The sequence below is a fragment of the Pan paniscus genome, chromosome 8 (assembly GCF_029289425.2).
Source record: "Pan paniscus chromosome 8, NHGRI_mPanPan1-v2.0_pri, whole genome shotgun sequence".
Lineage (NCBI taxonomy): Eukaryota > Metazoa > Chordata > Mammalia > Primates > Hominidae > Pan > Pan paniscus.
Window position 1 is genome coordinate 112825350 of NC_073257.2, and position 17834 is coordinate 112843183.

Here is a 17834-nt window from a genome sequence, read left to right on the forward strand (position 1 = left end):
TCAAGAACAGCCAAATGGAAGAGATACATTGCGCAAGGTATGGGGATGGGAGTGCATAGAACTTCCCTGGCCTCTCCAGGTACTCCACCTTCCCATCATTTTTTTTTTCTTTCTTCCTTAATAGAGAAGACAAGAGTTTTGCCTTTGAAGTCTTGCTGTCGCCCAGGCTGGAGTGCAGTGGTGCGATCTCAGCTCACTGCAACCTCCACCTCCCAGGTTCAAGCGATTCTCCTGCCTCAGCCTCCCGAGTAGCTGGGATTACAGGCACCCGCCACCACGCCAGCCTAATTTTTCTATTTCTAGCAGAGATGGGGTTTCACCATGTTGGCCAGGCTGGTCTTGAACTCCTGACCTCGGGTGATCTGCCTGCCTCAGCCTCCCAAAGTGCTGGGATTACAAGCGTGAGCCACCATGCCCAGCCAAATTTTGCCGTATTGCCCAGGCTAGTCTTGATCTCCTGGGCTCAGGCTATCCGCCTGCCTCAGCCTATCAAAGTGCTGGGATTCAGGTGTGAGCCCACCCCACCCCACCCACTCTCTCATCATCTTGATGCCTTAGCCAATCCAGAAGCTCTCTGAACTTTAGGGTATTTATGGAGGGCCCATTACACGGGGCTGGTTGATTAAAGCATTAGCCATTTTAATCTTTAACCCCTCTGGGTGGGACTGAAAGTTTCAGCCTTCTAGTCACATGATTGATAACTCTGGCAACCAGCCCCCATCCTCTAGGAGTCACAATATTATTAGCATAAATTTAGGTATGGTTGAAAAGGGCTTATTATAAATAACAAAAGAGGCTCCTTCTACCTTATCAGACATTCCAGAGGTTTTAGGAGCTCTGTGCCAGGAATTGGGGACAAAGATCAAATGTATTTCTTCTTATACCACAACGGGACATATATTCATATTTGTTTGTTTATACATAAAATGCCAATGGAAGGAAGGACTAAAACTTGTAGTAATTATCTTAGGAAGGAAACGAGTGGTTATAAAGAACGGAGCTAGGAGGGCAGTTTATCACAGCATACTGTACCTTAATATATTTTGATTTTTTAAAACCATATAAAAGTATTATTTTTTCAAAAAATTAAAAATGTTATCTATCTTTTGAAAGCTAAGTTCATGCATCTCCTTTTTCATGAATCTTCACTGATAACCTCTGATAACTAGAGTGCTTTGAATTGTTTCTGTATATTGCTATAGCAGTTTCTTTAGGCCATTTATGAGTCTTTTACCTATTATGAATTCTTTTTAGTCAGAGCCATCTTCTACATAGCTCTCTAACAGCAACAGCAATGAGGATAGTACCATATAAAAAGTAGCTTGTTCAAGAGAAAACTGATGCATAATGATAGAAATCATTAGTGTTTGCCTTGAGTCAGGGATAGCAGATTGACTTGGATTTGGCATAAAGAGACTTTTGAGGGGAATGGAAATGTTCTATTTCTTGATTTGGATGGTGGTTACATTAGTATATATGATTATCAAAACTTAAAATGGGTACATTCCTTTTATTGTATGTAAATTATACCTCGATAAAACATAGTTTTTAAAAAGTAGCCCAGAATTTCTTAAAGTGAGTAATATATTTTGTGCCTAACTTCACATTGCTTTACTCACTTCTCAATAGTTCTGAAACACAGACAACATCAAGGGGGAAAGAAAGTGAAGATTCATCTTATAAGCCAATTTTTTCAACACTTCCTGAAACCAACATTTTAAATGTGGTTAAGGTAGGAAAAAACTTTTATGTGTCTTCTGCTCAGAGCTAGAACCATTTAGTCTGTGGTTAATGGTTTTTTTAAAAAAAAAAAGTCTCGGCTGGGTGCAGTGGCTCACGCCTGTAATCCCAGCACTTTGGGAGGCCAGGGCGGGCAGATCACAAGGTCAGGAAATCGAGACCATCCTGGCTAACACGGTGAAAACCCGTCTCTACTAAAAATACAAAAAATTAGCCAGGCATGGCAGCGGGTACCTGTAGTCCCAGCTATTCAGGAGGCTGAGGCAGGAGAATGGCGTGAACCCAGGAGGCGGAGCTTGCAGTGAGCCGGGATTGTGCCACTGCACTCTAGCCTGGGCAACAGAGCAAGACTCTGTCTCAAAAAAAAAAAAAAAAAAAAAAAAACAACTCTCTAGTTTCTTACCAGGTGATTTCCAGTCTCTGAAATTTCTTAGCAATAATCTTTGTATTAAAAATTGTTTTTGCTGTTTTTATTTTGTTTTAATATTAGTGATGAACAGAACTTTAAGTCAGTTACATCATTAAATAGTTTTGAAACCAATAGTTTTTTATAAGTAGGATGTATGAAGAAAAAAGACTTACAATATAACTTAGTAATCAAGAGTTAATGGCAGAGGCCAGGCGCGGTGGCTCATGCCTGTAATCCCAGCACTTTGGGAGGCCAAGACGGGTGGATCACCTGAGGTCAGGAGCTCAAGACCAGCTTGGCCAACATGGTGAAACCCCATCTCTACTAAAAATACAAAAAGAAAATTAGTCAGGCGTGGTGGCAGGTGCCTGTTATCCCAGCTACTGGGGAGGCTGAGGCGGGAGAATCACTTGAACCTGGGAGGTGGAGGTTGCAGTAAGCCGAGATCACACCACTGTACTCCAGCCTGGGCGACAGAGTGAGACTCCGTCTCAAAAAAAAGAAGATCAAAAAAAAAGAGTTAATGACAGTGTGAAACATTTTTAGTTGCTGAATTGAATCAGTGATACAGAACCATTAAGAAAATCTCAAAAATGGAAAATGGAGAAGAAAATGCCACTTAATTCAACTATTAACATTGAGTAGTTCTTGCCTTCTTTTCTCTAGACATCTGATGTTTGTTTTCTTTATAGTTCTTTTTTGCATCTTTTGTCAAAAAGAGTTTATAATTAAAACTCTAAAAGTAAAATATACCTCCTAAAATATTTTTGTCTGTGCATTTATGTTAAACAGTTTCTAGGCTTGTGTACATCTATACATCCAGAAGGTTACCAGGATCGTGAAATAATGTTGCTGATTTTAATGTTATTTAAAATGAGTTTGGAAAAACAGCTGAAACAGATTCCTTTAGTAGACTTTCAAAGCCTCCTGATAAACCTGATGAAAAACATCAGAGATTGGAACACAAAGGTAATGTTACTTAAAACTTCATTATTCATTTTTTTTTTTCTGTTTTTCTTTTTTTCTTTTTTTTTCTTTTTTATTGATCATTCTTGGGTGTTTCTCGCAGAGGGGGATTTGGCAGGGTCACAGGACAATAGTGGAGGGAAGGTCAGCAGATAAACAAGTGAACAAAGTTCTCTGGTTTTCCTAGGCAGAGGACCCTGCGGCCTTCCGCAGTGTTTGTGTCCCTGGGTACTTGAGATTAGGGAGTGGTGATGACTCTTAACGAACATGCTGCCTTCAAGTATCTGTTTAACAAAGCACATCTTGCACCGCCCTTAATCCATTCAACCCTGAGTGGATACAGCACATGTTTCAGAGAGCACAGGGTTGGGGGTAAGGTCACAGATCAACAGGATCCCAAGGCAGAAGAATTTTTCTTAGTACAGAACAAAATGAAAAGTCTCCCATGTCTACCTCTTTCTACACAGACACGGCAACCATCCGATTTCTCAATCTTTTCCCCACCTTTCCCCCCTTTCTATTCCACAAAACCGCCATTGTCCTCATGGCCCGTTCTCAATGAGCTGTTGAGTACACCTCCCAGATGGGGTGGTGGCCGGGCAGAGGAGCTCCTCACTTCCCGGTAGGGGCGGCCGGGCAGAAGCGCCCCTCACCTCCCGGACGGGGCGGCTGGCCGGGCGGGGGGCTGACCCCCCACCTCCCTCCCGGACAGGGCGGCTGGCCGGGTGGGGGGCTGACCCCCCCACCTCCCTCCCAGACAGAGCGGCTGGCCGGGCAGAGGGGCTCCTCACTTCCCAGTAGGGGCGGCCGGGCAGAGGCGCCCCCCACCTCCTGGACAGGGCGGCTGGCCGGGCAGGGGGCTGACCCCCCCCACCTCCCTCCCGGACGGGGCGGCTGGCCGGGCGGGGGGCTGACCCCCCCACCTCCCTCCCGGACGGGGCGGCTGGCCGGGCGGGGGGCTGACCCCCCACCTCCCTCCCGGACGGGGCGGCTGGCCGGGCAGAGGGGCTCCTCACTTCCCAGTAGGGGCGGCCGGGCAGAGGCACCCCTCGCCTCCCAGACGGGGCAGCTGGCCAGGCGGGGGGCTGACCCCCCCCACCTCCCTCCCGGACGAGGCAGCTGGCCGGGCAGAGGGGCTCCTCACTTCCCGGTAGGGGCGGCCGGGCAGAGGCGCCCCTCACCTAGCGGACGGGGCGGCTGGCCGGGCGGGGGGCTGACCCCCCCACCTCCCTCCCGGACGAGGAGGGAGGACGCTCCTCACTTCTCAGACGGGGTGGCTGCCGGGCGGAGGGGCTCCTCACTTCTCAGACGGGGCGGTTGCCAGGCAGAGGGTCTCCTCACTTCTCAGACAGGGCGGCCAGGCAGAGACGCTCCTCACATCCCGGACGGGGCGGCAGGGCAGAGGTGCTCCCCACATCTCAGACGATGGGCGGCCGGGCAGAGACGCTCCTCACTTCCCAGATGTGATGGCGGCCGGGAAGAGGCGCTCCTCACTTCCTAGATGGGATGGCGGCCGGGCAGAGACGCTCCTCACTTTCCAGACTGGGCAGCCAGGCAGAGGGGCTCCTCACATCCCAGACGATGGGCGGTCAGGCGGAGACGCTCCTCACTTCCCAGACGGGGTGGCTGCCAGGCAGAGGCTGCAATCTCGGCACTTAGGGAGGCCAAGGCAGGTGGCTGGGAGGTGGTTGTAGCGAGCCGAGATCACGCCACTGCACTCTAGCCTGGGCGCCATTGAGCACTGAGTTAACGAGGCTCCGTCTGCAATCCCGGCACCTCGGGAGGCCGAGGCTGGCGGATCACTCGCGGTTAGGAGCTGGAGACCAGCCCAGCCGACACATCGAAACCCCGTCTCCACCAAAAAAATACGAAAACCAGTCAGGCGTGGCGGCGCGCGCCTGCAATCGCAGGCACTCGGCAGGCTGAGGCAGGAGAATCGGGCAGGGAGGTTGCAGTGAGCTGAGATGGCAGCAGTACCGTCCAGCTTCGGCTCGGCATCAGAGGGAGACCATGGAAAGAGGGGAGAGGGGAGAGGGGGAAGGGGGGAGGGGAGAGGGGAGAGGGAGCTCTATCTACCACACAGTCTTGGGTGCCGAAACTCTCATTATTCATTTTTTATATAGCATTACAATTTGACTCATAGTGCATATGGAATTAATACTGTTTCTAAACTCAAGATCTTTGGCGGATTAAAAATGAACTGAGGAAGGGAATGTTTGCTGGAGCTGTATTATTTAAATTCATGATAATTGAATTTTTTCTAAAACTTCAGCTCTTTATCCAACAAAAATGTGTTTATTGGGGATTTCCTATGGACTAAGCATTAATGTAGGTGCTAGAGATTGAGCTGTGAAAGAGACAAAGCCTTTGCCTTCATGGGGCTTTTGTCCTAGTCAAAGGGTTAGATAAACAAGTAAATGTTGATTATATTATCATGTCAGGTAGTAGTTAAGTACTACAAATGAAAATAAAGCAGGACATGAGTATAGCAAGACCAGATGCTATGCTATTTCCTATAAGGCTGGCAGGGAAAGGCCTTTCCAAAATAACCTTGGAGCAGAGACCTAAATGAAATGATGGAGTGAGTCATACCTACAACCAGAATTTGAGTTGAACTTCTGCAACCATATGGAGGATGAACATGTATAATTTTTGTTAGGCCTTTTTAAAAATTATATTTTTCAGTCTTTTTTGGTGGAAAAATTAAAATATGCAAAAGTAAGGCAAAGAGTATAATAAATTCCAAAGTATCACTTTTCTTCAATAATTGAGACATAATCTTGCCTAATGTAAAACCGACCCTATATTTCCTTTCCCTGCTCATCAGATTATTTTGAAGCAACTGTTACGCTTTTTTAAAAATTGATACACAATGGTAATACATATTTTGGGGGTGTTAGGCTTTTTTTTTTTTTTTTTTTGGTAAGACAGCATCTCCTGTCACCCAGGCAGGAGTGCAGTGGCGCAATCTTGTCTCAGTGCAGCCTCTGCCTTCCGGATTCAGGCGATTCTCATTCCTCAGCCTCCTGAGTAGATGAGACTATAGATACATGCCACTCCGCCCAGCTAATTTCTGTGTATTTAGTAGAGACAGGGTTTTACCATTTTGGCCAGGCTGGTCTCAAACTCCTGGCCTCAAGTGATTCACCTCCCTCGGCCTCCCAAAGTGCTGGGATTACAGGCTTGAGCCACCACACCTGGCCAGGTGTTAGGCTTTTAAAAATACTGGAATAGGATCCCTAAAGTGCAAGAAATCCCAAATCAGGAACATATATGGTCTTGTAGAGCTCTCATACACATTTGTATTTAGATCAGTTTATCTTTCCAAGAAGGACTGTTTAAATATCGATGGGAGATATGATGTAGTACAAAACGTGAAAGCCAAGTGAAATTCTGCTAAATGTATCTGTTCAGTCCATTTAAGATAGTATAAGTAAAACTGAATCTGTGTATTGTGTACATTTTCACAGATTCTAGACTCCATGCTATTTCTAAAAATGTGTGCTCTGTTTTGTACTAGTGCTTCCATTATGTCAAGAAGGGTTGTAGATGATCTGTTGGGTGTTTTATTCTACTGTTCTGTTTGAAAAGAAATCTTACATGTTCTTTTTTTTCAGGTGCCTGAACTCTGTCTGGGCATAAATGAACTCTCCAGTCATCCCCACAACCTCCTGTGGTTGGTACAGCTGGTCCCTAATTGGACATCACGTGGAAGGTATTAAAAAGTGAAAATTAAACATTAAGAAATTTTATAATTTTACATTAATGAAATGCCTTGGGTTGTTTATTTCCATTCATCATTCTTTGAATGTTAGATCAGATATGTTTATTTCATATTCAGTTGCGAGAAAAGGCATTGATAGCCTGATTCTGCCTTATTCTAATTCTTAACTCAGGTCATTATGTAATTTTTTTTTTTTTTTTTTTTTTGAGACACGAGTCTCACTCTGTCACCCAAGCTGAATATTTTTTTATTTTTAATTTTAGTTTATCTGTTACCTTAATACAGATGACATATTCCACAAAAATAAATGAATTAGCTTTTTTTTGCTTTAGTAAAAATAAATTTCATCAGTAAAAAAATAGGTTTTCTGTCAGTAAATCATCAGGGTCAAAGATAAGGCCGTTAAATGATTTATTGAGCTTCAGATAACTCAAGTTTTATGTACAGATATTTTACATGAAAATTTTACTGTTCTATAATAGCTTATATGTTCCTGTACAGACTTCTCTTGAAACATTGCCTATATTTCCAATTAGAACTAGAGCTCCTCTTGGCTCATTCATTTGCTTTTCAAGCAGTATTAATTAAAATACATTCTAAATACTTTTAACTTCTAATTCTAGGCAACTGAGACAGTGCCTCAGTCTAGTGATTATTTCAAAGCTTTTGGATGAGAAACACGAAGATGTTCCTAATGCCAGTAATCTGCAGGTATAAATAAATACATTTTTATTTTTAATAAATGGGAGAGGTAATGAGAGGTGTAAGGAAAATTGATGAACCCTAAGTCAAAGGTCCTGGGGTCAGGGCTCAGCTCTTAAGCTTGATACTGTTCATGTAATCTCTAGCACACTTAACTAACAAGATCCAATTTTTTCATCTGTGAAATGGAGATAATATTGCACCCTCCACCACTTAGGGTGGTTGTGGACAATCAGATGTGAATTAATGTATAAAGAAACTACTGGGAAAATCATAATGTGCAATTATATGAATATGATTTCATTTATTGAATTAGTTCAGCTTTTCCAAGTTAGCAATTTTATCACAAGATTAGAAATTGCAAAACCCTTGTACATTGATTGCATCTTTAACCTGTTTTAAAATGAGTCTTTTTAGATCATAGAGCTTAAATGTAGTTGCCCTCTAGTACTTGTTCAGTAAGAATATATCATGTATATATGAGAGTGTGGATAAACATGTCCAGCTGTTGCTGGGTACTGGTGGCACACACCTATCGTCCCAGCTACTTGGGAGGCTGAGGCCAGAGGATCCTTTGAATCCAGGAGTTCAAGTCCAACCTAAGCAACATAGGGAGACCTTGTCTTTAATATACATATGAATGTTTTTAATTAAAAAAAATGTCCAATGGAAGTCCCACTCTGAGTAAAATTCTGAAGGCTTTTTATAAACATTGATAGCACTAATGGGGCTGCCCTTGGTTGGATTTGAAAACTCACCATAGGACGGGCACAGTGGCTCACGCCTGTAATCCCAGCACTTTAGGAGGCTGGGGCAGGCGGATCACGAAGTCAGGAGATCAAGACCATCCTAGCCAACACGGTGAAACCCCGTCTCTACTAAAAAAAATACAAAAAAATTACCCGGGCATGGTGGCGGACACGTGTAGTCCCAGCTACTCGGGAGGCTGAGGCCGGGGAATGACATGAACCCAGGAGGTGGAGCTTGCAGTGAGCCGAGATCACACCACCGCACTCCAGCCTGGGCAACAGAGCGAGACTCTGTCTCAAAAAAAAGCCCCATAGAACCTGATCTGGATGTCCCTTTGTTCTTGTTTGAATTGCAATTTGGTACAAGGTATGCCACCAGATCCTAGGAATTAAAACAAACAAAGATTTAGATTAGAGACTCTGCCCTTGAAAACATAATCTAATGGTTGAAACAAAATTAACCAACTCTTGTGGGTTAGTGTGGTAAGAACAGTAATCGAAGCATGCACGAGATGCTGTGGGATGGAGAGACTGATGGGCACAGCTGGTTTCTGCTTTAGTAGAATTGAGGTAGATTTGATTCCAGATATATGGGGATCATGCTGGAGCTACCAGGATAATTAGCAGATAGTTCTCATTCCTTTCATTGATATTTACTGCCTTCAAAAGAGATCCGAGGATAGGATTTCTACCATTTCTCCTAACTTTTGTTGTTCTGTTACTTTTTCCTTTTTTGCCCATGTAAAATAGAATAATTAGCTGAATAATTACATGAATAATTAACCCTCAAACTCACTAACTGATATTCAAGTAACAATCTAGTTGTGATTTTTACCACAACTTCTTGTAGTTCTTCTCAGAATTCAATGACTTCTAACCACAGAGTCAACTTTGTTGACTTTCAAATAATTTAACAGAGAAAGCATTCCCTGTGGCCTCTATGATAATATCGTTTGGTCTCCTAAGCATTTATCCTAAGTTACAAGTACTAAATCTTTAACTTAAAATCCCTTTTTTTTTTTTTTTTTGAGAGATGTAGTATTGCTCTGTCACCCAGGCTGGAATGCAGTGGCACGATCTCGGCTCACTGCAACCTCCACCCTGCATATTCAAGTGATTCTCATGCCTCAGCCTCCCGAGTAGCTAGGACTACAGGCATGTGCCACCATGCCCAGCTAATTTTTGTATTTTTAGTAGAGGCGGGGTTTCTCCACGTTGGCCAGGCTGGTCTTGAACTTCTAACCTCAGGTGATTCACCTCCCTCGGCCTCTGAAAGTGTTGGGATTACAGGTGTGAGCCACCGTGCCCGACCACTTAAAATCCCTTTTTAAGCAATTCAGGGTTTTACATAAAGGGAAAATGGATATTGTTAAGTGTAAAGAAAGCTATAATAAAAGGACAAAATGAAAGAGTACACACTGGAAAAAATAGCCTAAGAAAGAACAACTATATTATTTAGCTTTGTTCAATGTCTCCTCTTTCTTTTGATAGGTATCAGTCCTACATCGCTATCTTGTGCAGATGAAGCCTTCTGATTTGTTAAAGAAAATGGTCTTGAAGAAAAAGGCTGAACAACCAGATGGCATTATTGATGACAGTCTTCATTTAGAACTTGAAAAGCAGGTATCCAGTGCTAGAAGGTCTCAAAGAGTACATAGAAGCATAACTGTTATCAGCTTACTAACCATAGACGGATATGTAGGCATTTCTGGATTTGGACACTAGACACATTCTAGCAAACATAATTTTAAAGCGAATGATATTTTTAATTTATCACTGTCATGAAATTCTTCCATAAATTTGAGAGTTGAAAATTTAGGTAAAAGGATGATTGTTGGTAATTTGCTCCCAAGAGTATTTTTTGTAGCCCTTTATTAGGGCAGTCGTGAGGTCATGAATCATGGTAAAAAGAATGCACTTGAGTTAGAAATGAGAAAGCCTAGTTTAGATGCTTCGCTTTTACTTACTGACCAGCTGGGTTAACTTGACCATATCCTTTATCCTTCCTGGGCAATTTTCCTAATGTGTAAATTGGAATGACATCTATGCTAGCTAATTCATAGGTGTTAATTTTATTCATTTCTCTAACAGGCATATTACCTGACCTACATTCTTCTTCATTTAGTCGGTGAAGTTAGTTGTTCTCATTCTTTTTCTTCTGGACAACGGGTAGGTAGTGTTTAGTGTTGTTGCTGCTGTTTTTAAATAGGTGTTACTGATGATGGAATGAGTGAGCATGCTTTATATAGGAGAAAACTATGTAAACTTTTCTTAATATAAAAGCTAATTGATTTTGCTATAAGAATTCCCATGTATACCAGAAAGAGGGGCATGATAATGGTCTTGTAACTATATCGTATTGAAAAGAATTGTTGGCCAGGCGCCATGGCTCACGCCTGTAATCCCAACACTTTGGGAGGCCAAGGTGCGTGGATCACTTGAGGTCAGGAGTTCAAGACCAGCCTGGCCAACATGGTGAAACCCCATCTCTACTAAAAAAAATACAAAAAAATTAGCCAGGCGTTGTGGCAGGTGCCTGTAATCCCAGCTGTTCGGGAGGCTGAGGCAGGAGAATCGCTTGAACCCGGGAGGTGGAGGTTGCAGTGAGCCGAGATTGCGCCACTGCACTCCAGCCTGGGCAACAAGAGTGAAACTCCATCTCAGAAAAAAAAAGAAAAGAATTGTCAGCAAATGTTAATTCTGTTTGTTGGAGTGGAACTTAACCATTATACTTTGGCAGCAGTATAATATATTCATAAGATACCAACATCACCAAATACCAAATGGGCTGGTGTTGTGCTGGACCCATATTGACTCCAGTAGAAATGGCAGTCAGGTGGCAGCAGGCTACACAGGAGAACTGCTACCATCTGTAGAGACCATGCAGTTTACATAGCATTTTCACTTAGCACCCTTTATCTAGCAACCTCCATATAACCAAGAACAAAGGGCCTGCATCCCGTATGGCCTTACAAGGGATGAGCCGGGGGTTCAGATGTCCTTCATAGATAAGGAGTGAAACTCCATGTTGGCCACTCCCAGATTATTTGGCTTGGGACTCCAGTTACACATTCTTCTTAGACCATAGGTTCATTTTCAGAGTATGCTTTAGTTATTGCTGTCAGATGCATCTGCCATACAGCCAGCTTTTAGCTCGTTTCTTCCCATTTCTTTGCCATTCCCCTTTTGTTCCTTTAGAAATAACATTTGCCTTCAAAATTAAACTGATGGTAAGGCAGGCTGCTTTGGAAATGCATTTCTAATATTCAGATTTTCATTTTGAATTATTCTATTCTTCCCATACTCCTGGGGAAAGATCTTGCTTAATTCCTTTTATTTCATATCTTAACTATTCCAATTCCTGTTTTAAAACTTAGGTCGGACATGCCGGGCACGGTGGCACACCCCTGTAATCCCAGCACTTTGGGAGGGTGCGGTGGGTGGATCACTTGAGGTCAGAAGTTCAAGACCAGCCTGGCCAACATGGTGAAACCCCGTCTCTACAGAAATACAAAAAGTTAGCCGGGCGTGTTGGTGCGTGCATGTAATCCCAGCTACTCGGGAGGCTGAGACAGGAGAATCGCTTGAACCCAGGAGGCGGAGGTTGCAGTGAGGCAAGATCGTGCCATTGCACTCCAGCCTGGGCGACAGAGCGAGACTTCATCTCAAAAAAAAAACCTTAGGCTGGACGTGGTGGCTCATGCCTGTAATCCCAGCACTTTGGGAGGCCAAGGCGGGCGGATCACTTGAGGTCAGAAGTTCGAGACCAGCCTGGCCAACATGATGAAACCCTGTCTCTACTAAAAATACAAAAAAAAATTAGCTGGGCATGGTGGCAGACACCTGTAATCCCAGCTACTCTGGAGGCTGAGGCAGGAGAACTGCCTGAACCCAGGAGGTGGAGGTTGCAGTGAGCTGAGATCACACCACTATACTCCAGCCTGGGCAACAGAGGGAGACTCCACCTCAAAAAAAAAAAGAAAAAAATACATAGTATCTCCTAGACATGATAGAAAAGACACAAGACTAGTTCTTATGTTTTTATAAATGCTGTTGTATATAAAACTGTGTTTGCGGTTGGGCACAGTGGCTCACACATGTAATCCCAGCACTTTGGGAGGCTGAGGTGGGTGGATCACCTGAGATCAGGAGTTCGAGACCAGCCTGACCAACATGGTGAAACCCTGTCTCTACTAAAAATACAAAAATTAGCCGGGCGTGGTGGTGGGCACCTGTAATCCCAGCTACTGGGGAGCCTGAGGCAGGAGAATTGCTTGAACCCAGGAGGCGAAGGTTGCAGTGAGCTGAGATCACGCCATTGCACACCAGCCTGGGCAACAGGAGCAAAATTCTGTCTCAAAAACAAAAAGTGTTTGCTCTTCTGATTAGAAGCTAATATAGTCATCTGTAATGTTCTTACATGGTTTTTATATTTTATACATTTTTTTTTTTTGAGATGAAGTCTCGCTCTGTCGCCCAGGCTGGAGTACAATGGCACAATCTTGGCTCACTGCAACCTCTGCCTCCCAGGTTCAAGCGATTCTCCTGCCTCAGCCTCTCAAGTAGCTGGAATCACAGGCGCCTGCCACCACACCCACACCCAGCTAATTTTTGTATTTTTAGTAGAGATGGGGTTTCACCATGTTGATCATGTTGCTCTCGAACTCCTGACCTTGTGATCCGCCCACCTCGGCCTCCCAAAGTGCTGGGATTACAGGCCTGATCCACCATGCCGGCTATAAATTACTTTTTATGATTAAAAAAGTCAGTGACTGGGCATGGTGGCTCATGCCTGTAATCCCAGCACTTTGGGAGGCTGAGTCAGGAGGATCACTTGAGCCCAGGAGTTCAAGAGCAGCCTGGGCAATGCCATCTCTATTTAAAAAAAAAATTAGTGATTATTGTAAAACTTATATAAAGTAAAACCTGAAAGACTCCTACAATCCAGTGCCCTCCTGTAAATTTCTTCACAATTTACTAATATATTACATATAATATACTAACAATTATTTTAACAAAAATGTAATCATAGTATCATTTGCAACTTCCTTTTTTTCCTCTTTAAAAAAAAAATTTTTTTTTTTTTTGAGACAGTCTTGCTCTGTCACCCAGGCTGAAGTGCAGTGGCACGATCTCAGCTCACTGCAACCTCCGTCTCTTGGGTTCAAGCGATTCTCCTGCCTCAGCCTCCCGAGTAGCTGGGACTACAGGCATGTGCCATGATGCTGGCCAATTTTTGTATTTTTGGTAGAGACGGGGTTTCATCATGTTGGCCAGGCTGGTCTCGAACTCCTGACCTCAAGTGATCCACCCGCCTCAGCCTCCCAAAGTGCTGGTATTACAGGCGTGAGCCACTGTGCCCGGCCTCCTCTTTAAGACATTAGCACTTGGCTGGGCGCAGTGGCTCACAACTGTAATACTAGCACTTTGGTAGGCCGAGGCATGCAGATCGCTTGAGCCCAGGAGTTCAAGTCCAGCCTAGGCAACAGAGCAGCATGCCGTCTTTACAAAAAAAAAAAAATTAACCGGGCATGGTGATGCATGCCTGTAGTCCCAACTACTTGGGAGGCTGAGGCAGGAGGAACACCTGAGCTTAAGGAGGTTGAGGCTGCCATGCACTGTGGTCATGCCACTGCCCTCCAGCCTGGGTGACAGAGTGAGACCTTGTCTCAAAAAAATATATAAAAATTCAAATATTTGTACTTCTATCTAATAACTATAGTATTTTGAAACCTTTATTGATAAACAGTATGTTTTTTGTGATTGCACATAGTGTTAATATGAACATGCTTATTCATATATCTTTGCCCACTTCTGCAAGCATAGCTATAAGGTAAATTCCTAGAAGTAGAATTGTTAGATCAAAGTTTATAAATATTTCAAATTTTAATTATTTTAAATAGCTATTATCACATTTTCATCCCAGAAAGTGTTCATTTACGTTCTCACCAAGTATATGTGAGAGAACTGCTTAGGTCTATACATTTCTAAAATTTAAGATGCATAATTTTTCAAAGAATTAAGTATGAACCTCTATTAATGAAAGGTTGTCTTGTTCCTATAGAAAAAAAAATAGGCCAGGTGTGGTGGCTCATGCCTGTAATCCAACACTTGGGGAAGCAGAGACAGGAGGATTGCTTGAGCCTAGGAGTTTAAAACCAGCTTAGGCAACATAGCAAGATGCTGTCTCTACAAAAAAACAAAAACTAGCTAAGTGTGGTGGCACGTACCTGTAGTCCCAGCTACCCAGAAGACTGAGATGGGAAGATTACTTGAGCCTATGAGTTCAAAGGTGCAGTGAGCTATGATCCCACCATTGCACTCCAGCCTGGATAACAGGGCAAGACTCTCTTTTTTTTTTTTTTTTTTTTTTAGATGAAGTCTCACTCTGTCACCCAGGCTGGAGTGCAGTGGCACAGTCTCGGCTCACTGAAAGCTCTGCCTCCCGGGTACACACCATTCTCCTGCCCCAGCCTCCCGAGTAGCTGGGACTACAGGTACCCGCCACCACGCCCGGCTAATTTTTTTGTATTTTTAGTAGAGACGGGTTTTCACCATGTTAGTGAGGATGGTCTTGATCTCCTGACCTTGTGATCTGCCCGCCTCGGCCTCCCAAAGTGTTGGAATTACAGGTGTGAGCTACCTCGCCCGGCTGACCCTATCTCTTAAAAAAAAAAAAAGTCACAAACTGATTTTGCTATAAGAATTCCCATATATACCAGAAAGAAGGGGCATGATAGTGGTCTTGTAATCATGTCATATTGAAAACATTATTTGTCAACAAATGTTAGCTCTGTTTGTTGGAGTGGAATTTAACCATTATACCTTGGCAACAGTATAATACATTCATAAGATACTAACATCACCAAATATCAAATGGGCCAGTGTTGTGCTGGCGAGTCGCAGTGGCTCATGCTTGTATCTCAACACATTGGGAGTCTGAAGTGGGAGGATCACTTGAAGCCATGCATTTGACACTAGCCTTGGCAACAAAGTGAGACCCTGTCTCCACAAAAAAAATTTAAAAATTAAAAAAATATTGGCTGGGCGCGGTGGCTCACACCTGTAATCCCAGCGCTTTGGGAGGCTGAGGCAGGTGGATCACCTGAGGTTAGGAGTTTGAGACTAGCCTGGCCAACGTGGCAAAACCTGTCTCTACTAAAAATATAAAAATTAGCTGGGCATGGTGGTGCACACTTGTAATCCCAGCTACTCGAGAGGCTGAGGCAGAGAATCGCCTGAACCTGGGAGCCAGAGGTTGTAGTGAGCTGAGATCGCACCACTGCACTTCAACCTGGGTGACAGAGCAAGACTCTGTCTCAAAAAAAAAAAAAAAGAACTGGGCATGGTGGTGCATGCCTGTAATCCTAGCTAATCAGGAGGCTGAGACTGGAGGAGCACTTGAGCTGGGGAGTTCAAGGGTGCAGTGAGCTATAATTGTGCCACTGCACTCCAGCCTGGCACCAGAGCCAGACCCCATTTCTTTAAAAAATTTTTTTCATTTTTTTTTTTTAAAAGGCTAGCCGTTGTCTGAATATTTTGTTAGAGAGTATGTTAAAGGAAGGACTCTTTAAATTTCTGAGTACTGTATTACCCAGTTAGAGCTCTGGGGTTAATTTTCATTAATGCGAGTTAATGCATAGCAAAACAACTTTTGTTACAGTGTGTATTTTTTAAACTAGTAATCTTATTGTCATGGAAGCAGCTTTCACTGATACAACTACTGTTACGTTGAATAGTTAATATCAGTCATTGCTAACAGGAATAATAGATTTTTAAATGATTTAGTTGTTCTAGCTGCATAATTTCTTTGTTAATTTGTAATGCTTCAGAATTGTTTTCATCCCTTGTATTTGTTTTGCACAGAAACACTTTGTGCTACTCTGTGGGGCTTTGGAAAAGCATGTTAAATGTGATATTAGGGAAGATGCAAGACTTTTTTACAGAACTAAGGTAAGTGTGTTCTTTCTTTTTTTCTTTTTTTTTCTTAATCTTGGTTACGTTAATATTTAAGGATAGAAGCATACAGGCCTATATTCAGAAAAAGAACATACAAGGCTAGGCACGGTGGCTCATGCCTGTAATCCCAATACTTTGGGAGGCTGAGACAGGAGGATTGCTTGAAGCCAGGAGTTCAAGACCAGCCTGGGCAACATAGCAAGACTCCATCTCTACAAAAATTTTGAAAAATAGCCAGGCATGGTGTCATGCACCTGTAGTTCTGGCTACTTGGGAGGCTGAGGCAGGAGGATCACTGGAGCCTAGGAGTTTGAGGTTGCAGTGAGCTATGAACACACATGGCACTCCAGCCTGGGAGATAGAGCAGGACTCTGTCTCGAAAACAAAAAGAAACATGTAAGATTAGAAATAGGACTTTCTCTTTTAATAACAGAAATCAGCTCCTGCTAAATTAGTGTAGCTAAATTAAAAGTGAAAGGAAAAAAAATCTCAAAGCAAATACACTTTTCACTTTACTTTCTGTTCTGAAACTCCTGACACCCAAGGAGAAAAGTACTTCTAGTACTAATGATACATATTTTTCCCCATTACACAAATTAAAACCTTCATGCTTAAGTTACCATCAAGGATTGAAGCATTATTTAAATAAATACGTAAGTTATGAAACAGTGGCTTTGAAATTTTATGATGGTTGAAAACTTGTTTTATTCATAGAGTACAAATAGATTAGCTGTTATTCTTTGAATGTTTCATTGAAGAATATGTTAAAGGAAGGAGTCTTCAATTTTTTTTTTTTTTTTTTTTTTTGAGACGGAGTTTCACTCTTGTTGCCTAGGCTGGAGTGCAGTGGCACAAATTCGACTCACTGCAACCCCCGCCTTCCAGGTTCAAGCGATTCTCCTGCCTCACCCTCCCAAGTAACTGGGATTACAGGCGCCCGCTACCATGCCCAGCAAATTTTTTTTTTTTTGTATTTTTAATAGAGACGGGGTTTCACTATGTTGTCCAGGCTAGTCTCGAACTCCTGACCTCGTGATCTGCCTGCCTCGGCATCCCAAAGAGCTGGGATTAGAGGTGTGAGCCACCACACCCGGCCAGGAGTCTTCAAATCTTTGGGTCGTACAACACCTAGTCTGAGCTCTAGGGTGGAAATGATTTCAGCACTAAGCTTGCTAAGCTATTTTTCTTAAAGGTTTTATATACTCAAAGACAGTAGAAAAGCCAAATATATGAGTATGGAGTAGGAAAATAATGTTAGTATTAATAGAATGATTTGACAGTTTTTCCTGAAACATAAAATCAGACACTTTTAAAATACTTTTTTCTAAATACAAAAATGAGCCAGGTGTGGTGGTGCGTGCCTGTAGTCCCAGCTACTCAGGAGGCTGAGGAAGGAGAATCCCTTGAACCCAGGAGGCAGAGCTTGCAGTGAGCTGAGATCTCGACACTGCACTCCAGCCTGGGCGACAGAGCAAGACTCTGTCTCAAAAAATAATAATAATAAATAAAACAAAATAAAATAAAAATACTTTTTTCTAAAGATTTTTTTATTCCAAGATTATCTTTTAGCTTTGATAATGTAATA

The 17834-nt window shown here is 43.1% G+C and overlaps 1 protein-coding gene across 4 annotated transcripts in view; it reads left to right on the forward strand.

Moving 5' to 3' along the window:
* Positions 1-17834, forward strand: part of SLF2 (SMC5-SMC6 complex localization factor 2) — a 54301-nt gene that overhangs the window by 29490 nt on the left and 6977 nt on the right. For all 4 annotated transcript variants that reach the window (XM_003825480.6, XM_008950805.5, XM_008950804.5 and 1 more), the window contains 7 exons: positions 1630-1732; positions 2942-3118; positions 6733-6830; positions 7463-7550; positions 9782-9913; positions 10382-10459; positions 16157-16243. In XM_003825480.6, the coding sequence (XP_003825528.2) occupies positions 1630-1732; positions 2942-3118; positions 6733-6830; positions 7463-7550; positions 9782-9913; positions 10382-10459; positions 16157-16243 (763 nt within the window). The remainder of the gene's footprint in view (positions 1-1629; positions 1733-2941; positions 3119-6732; positions 6831-7462; positions 7551-9781; positions 9914-10381; positions 10460-16156; positions 16244-17834) is intronic.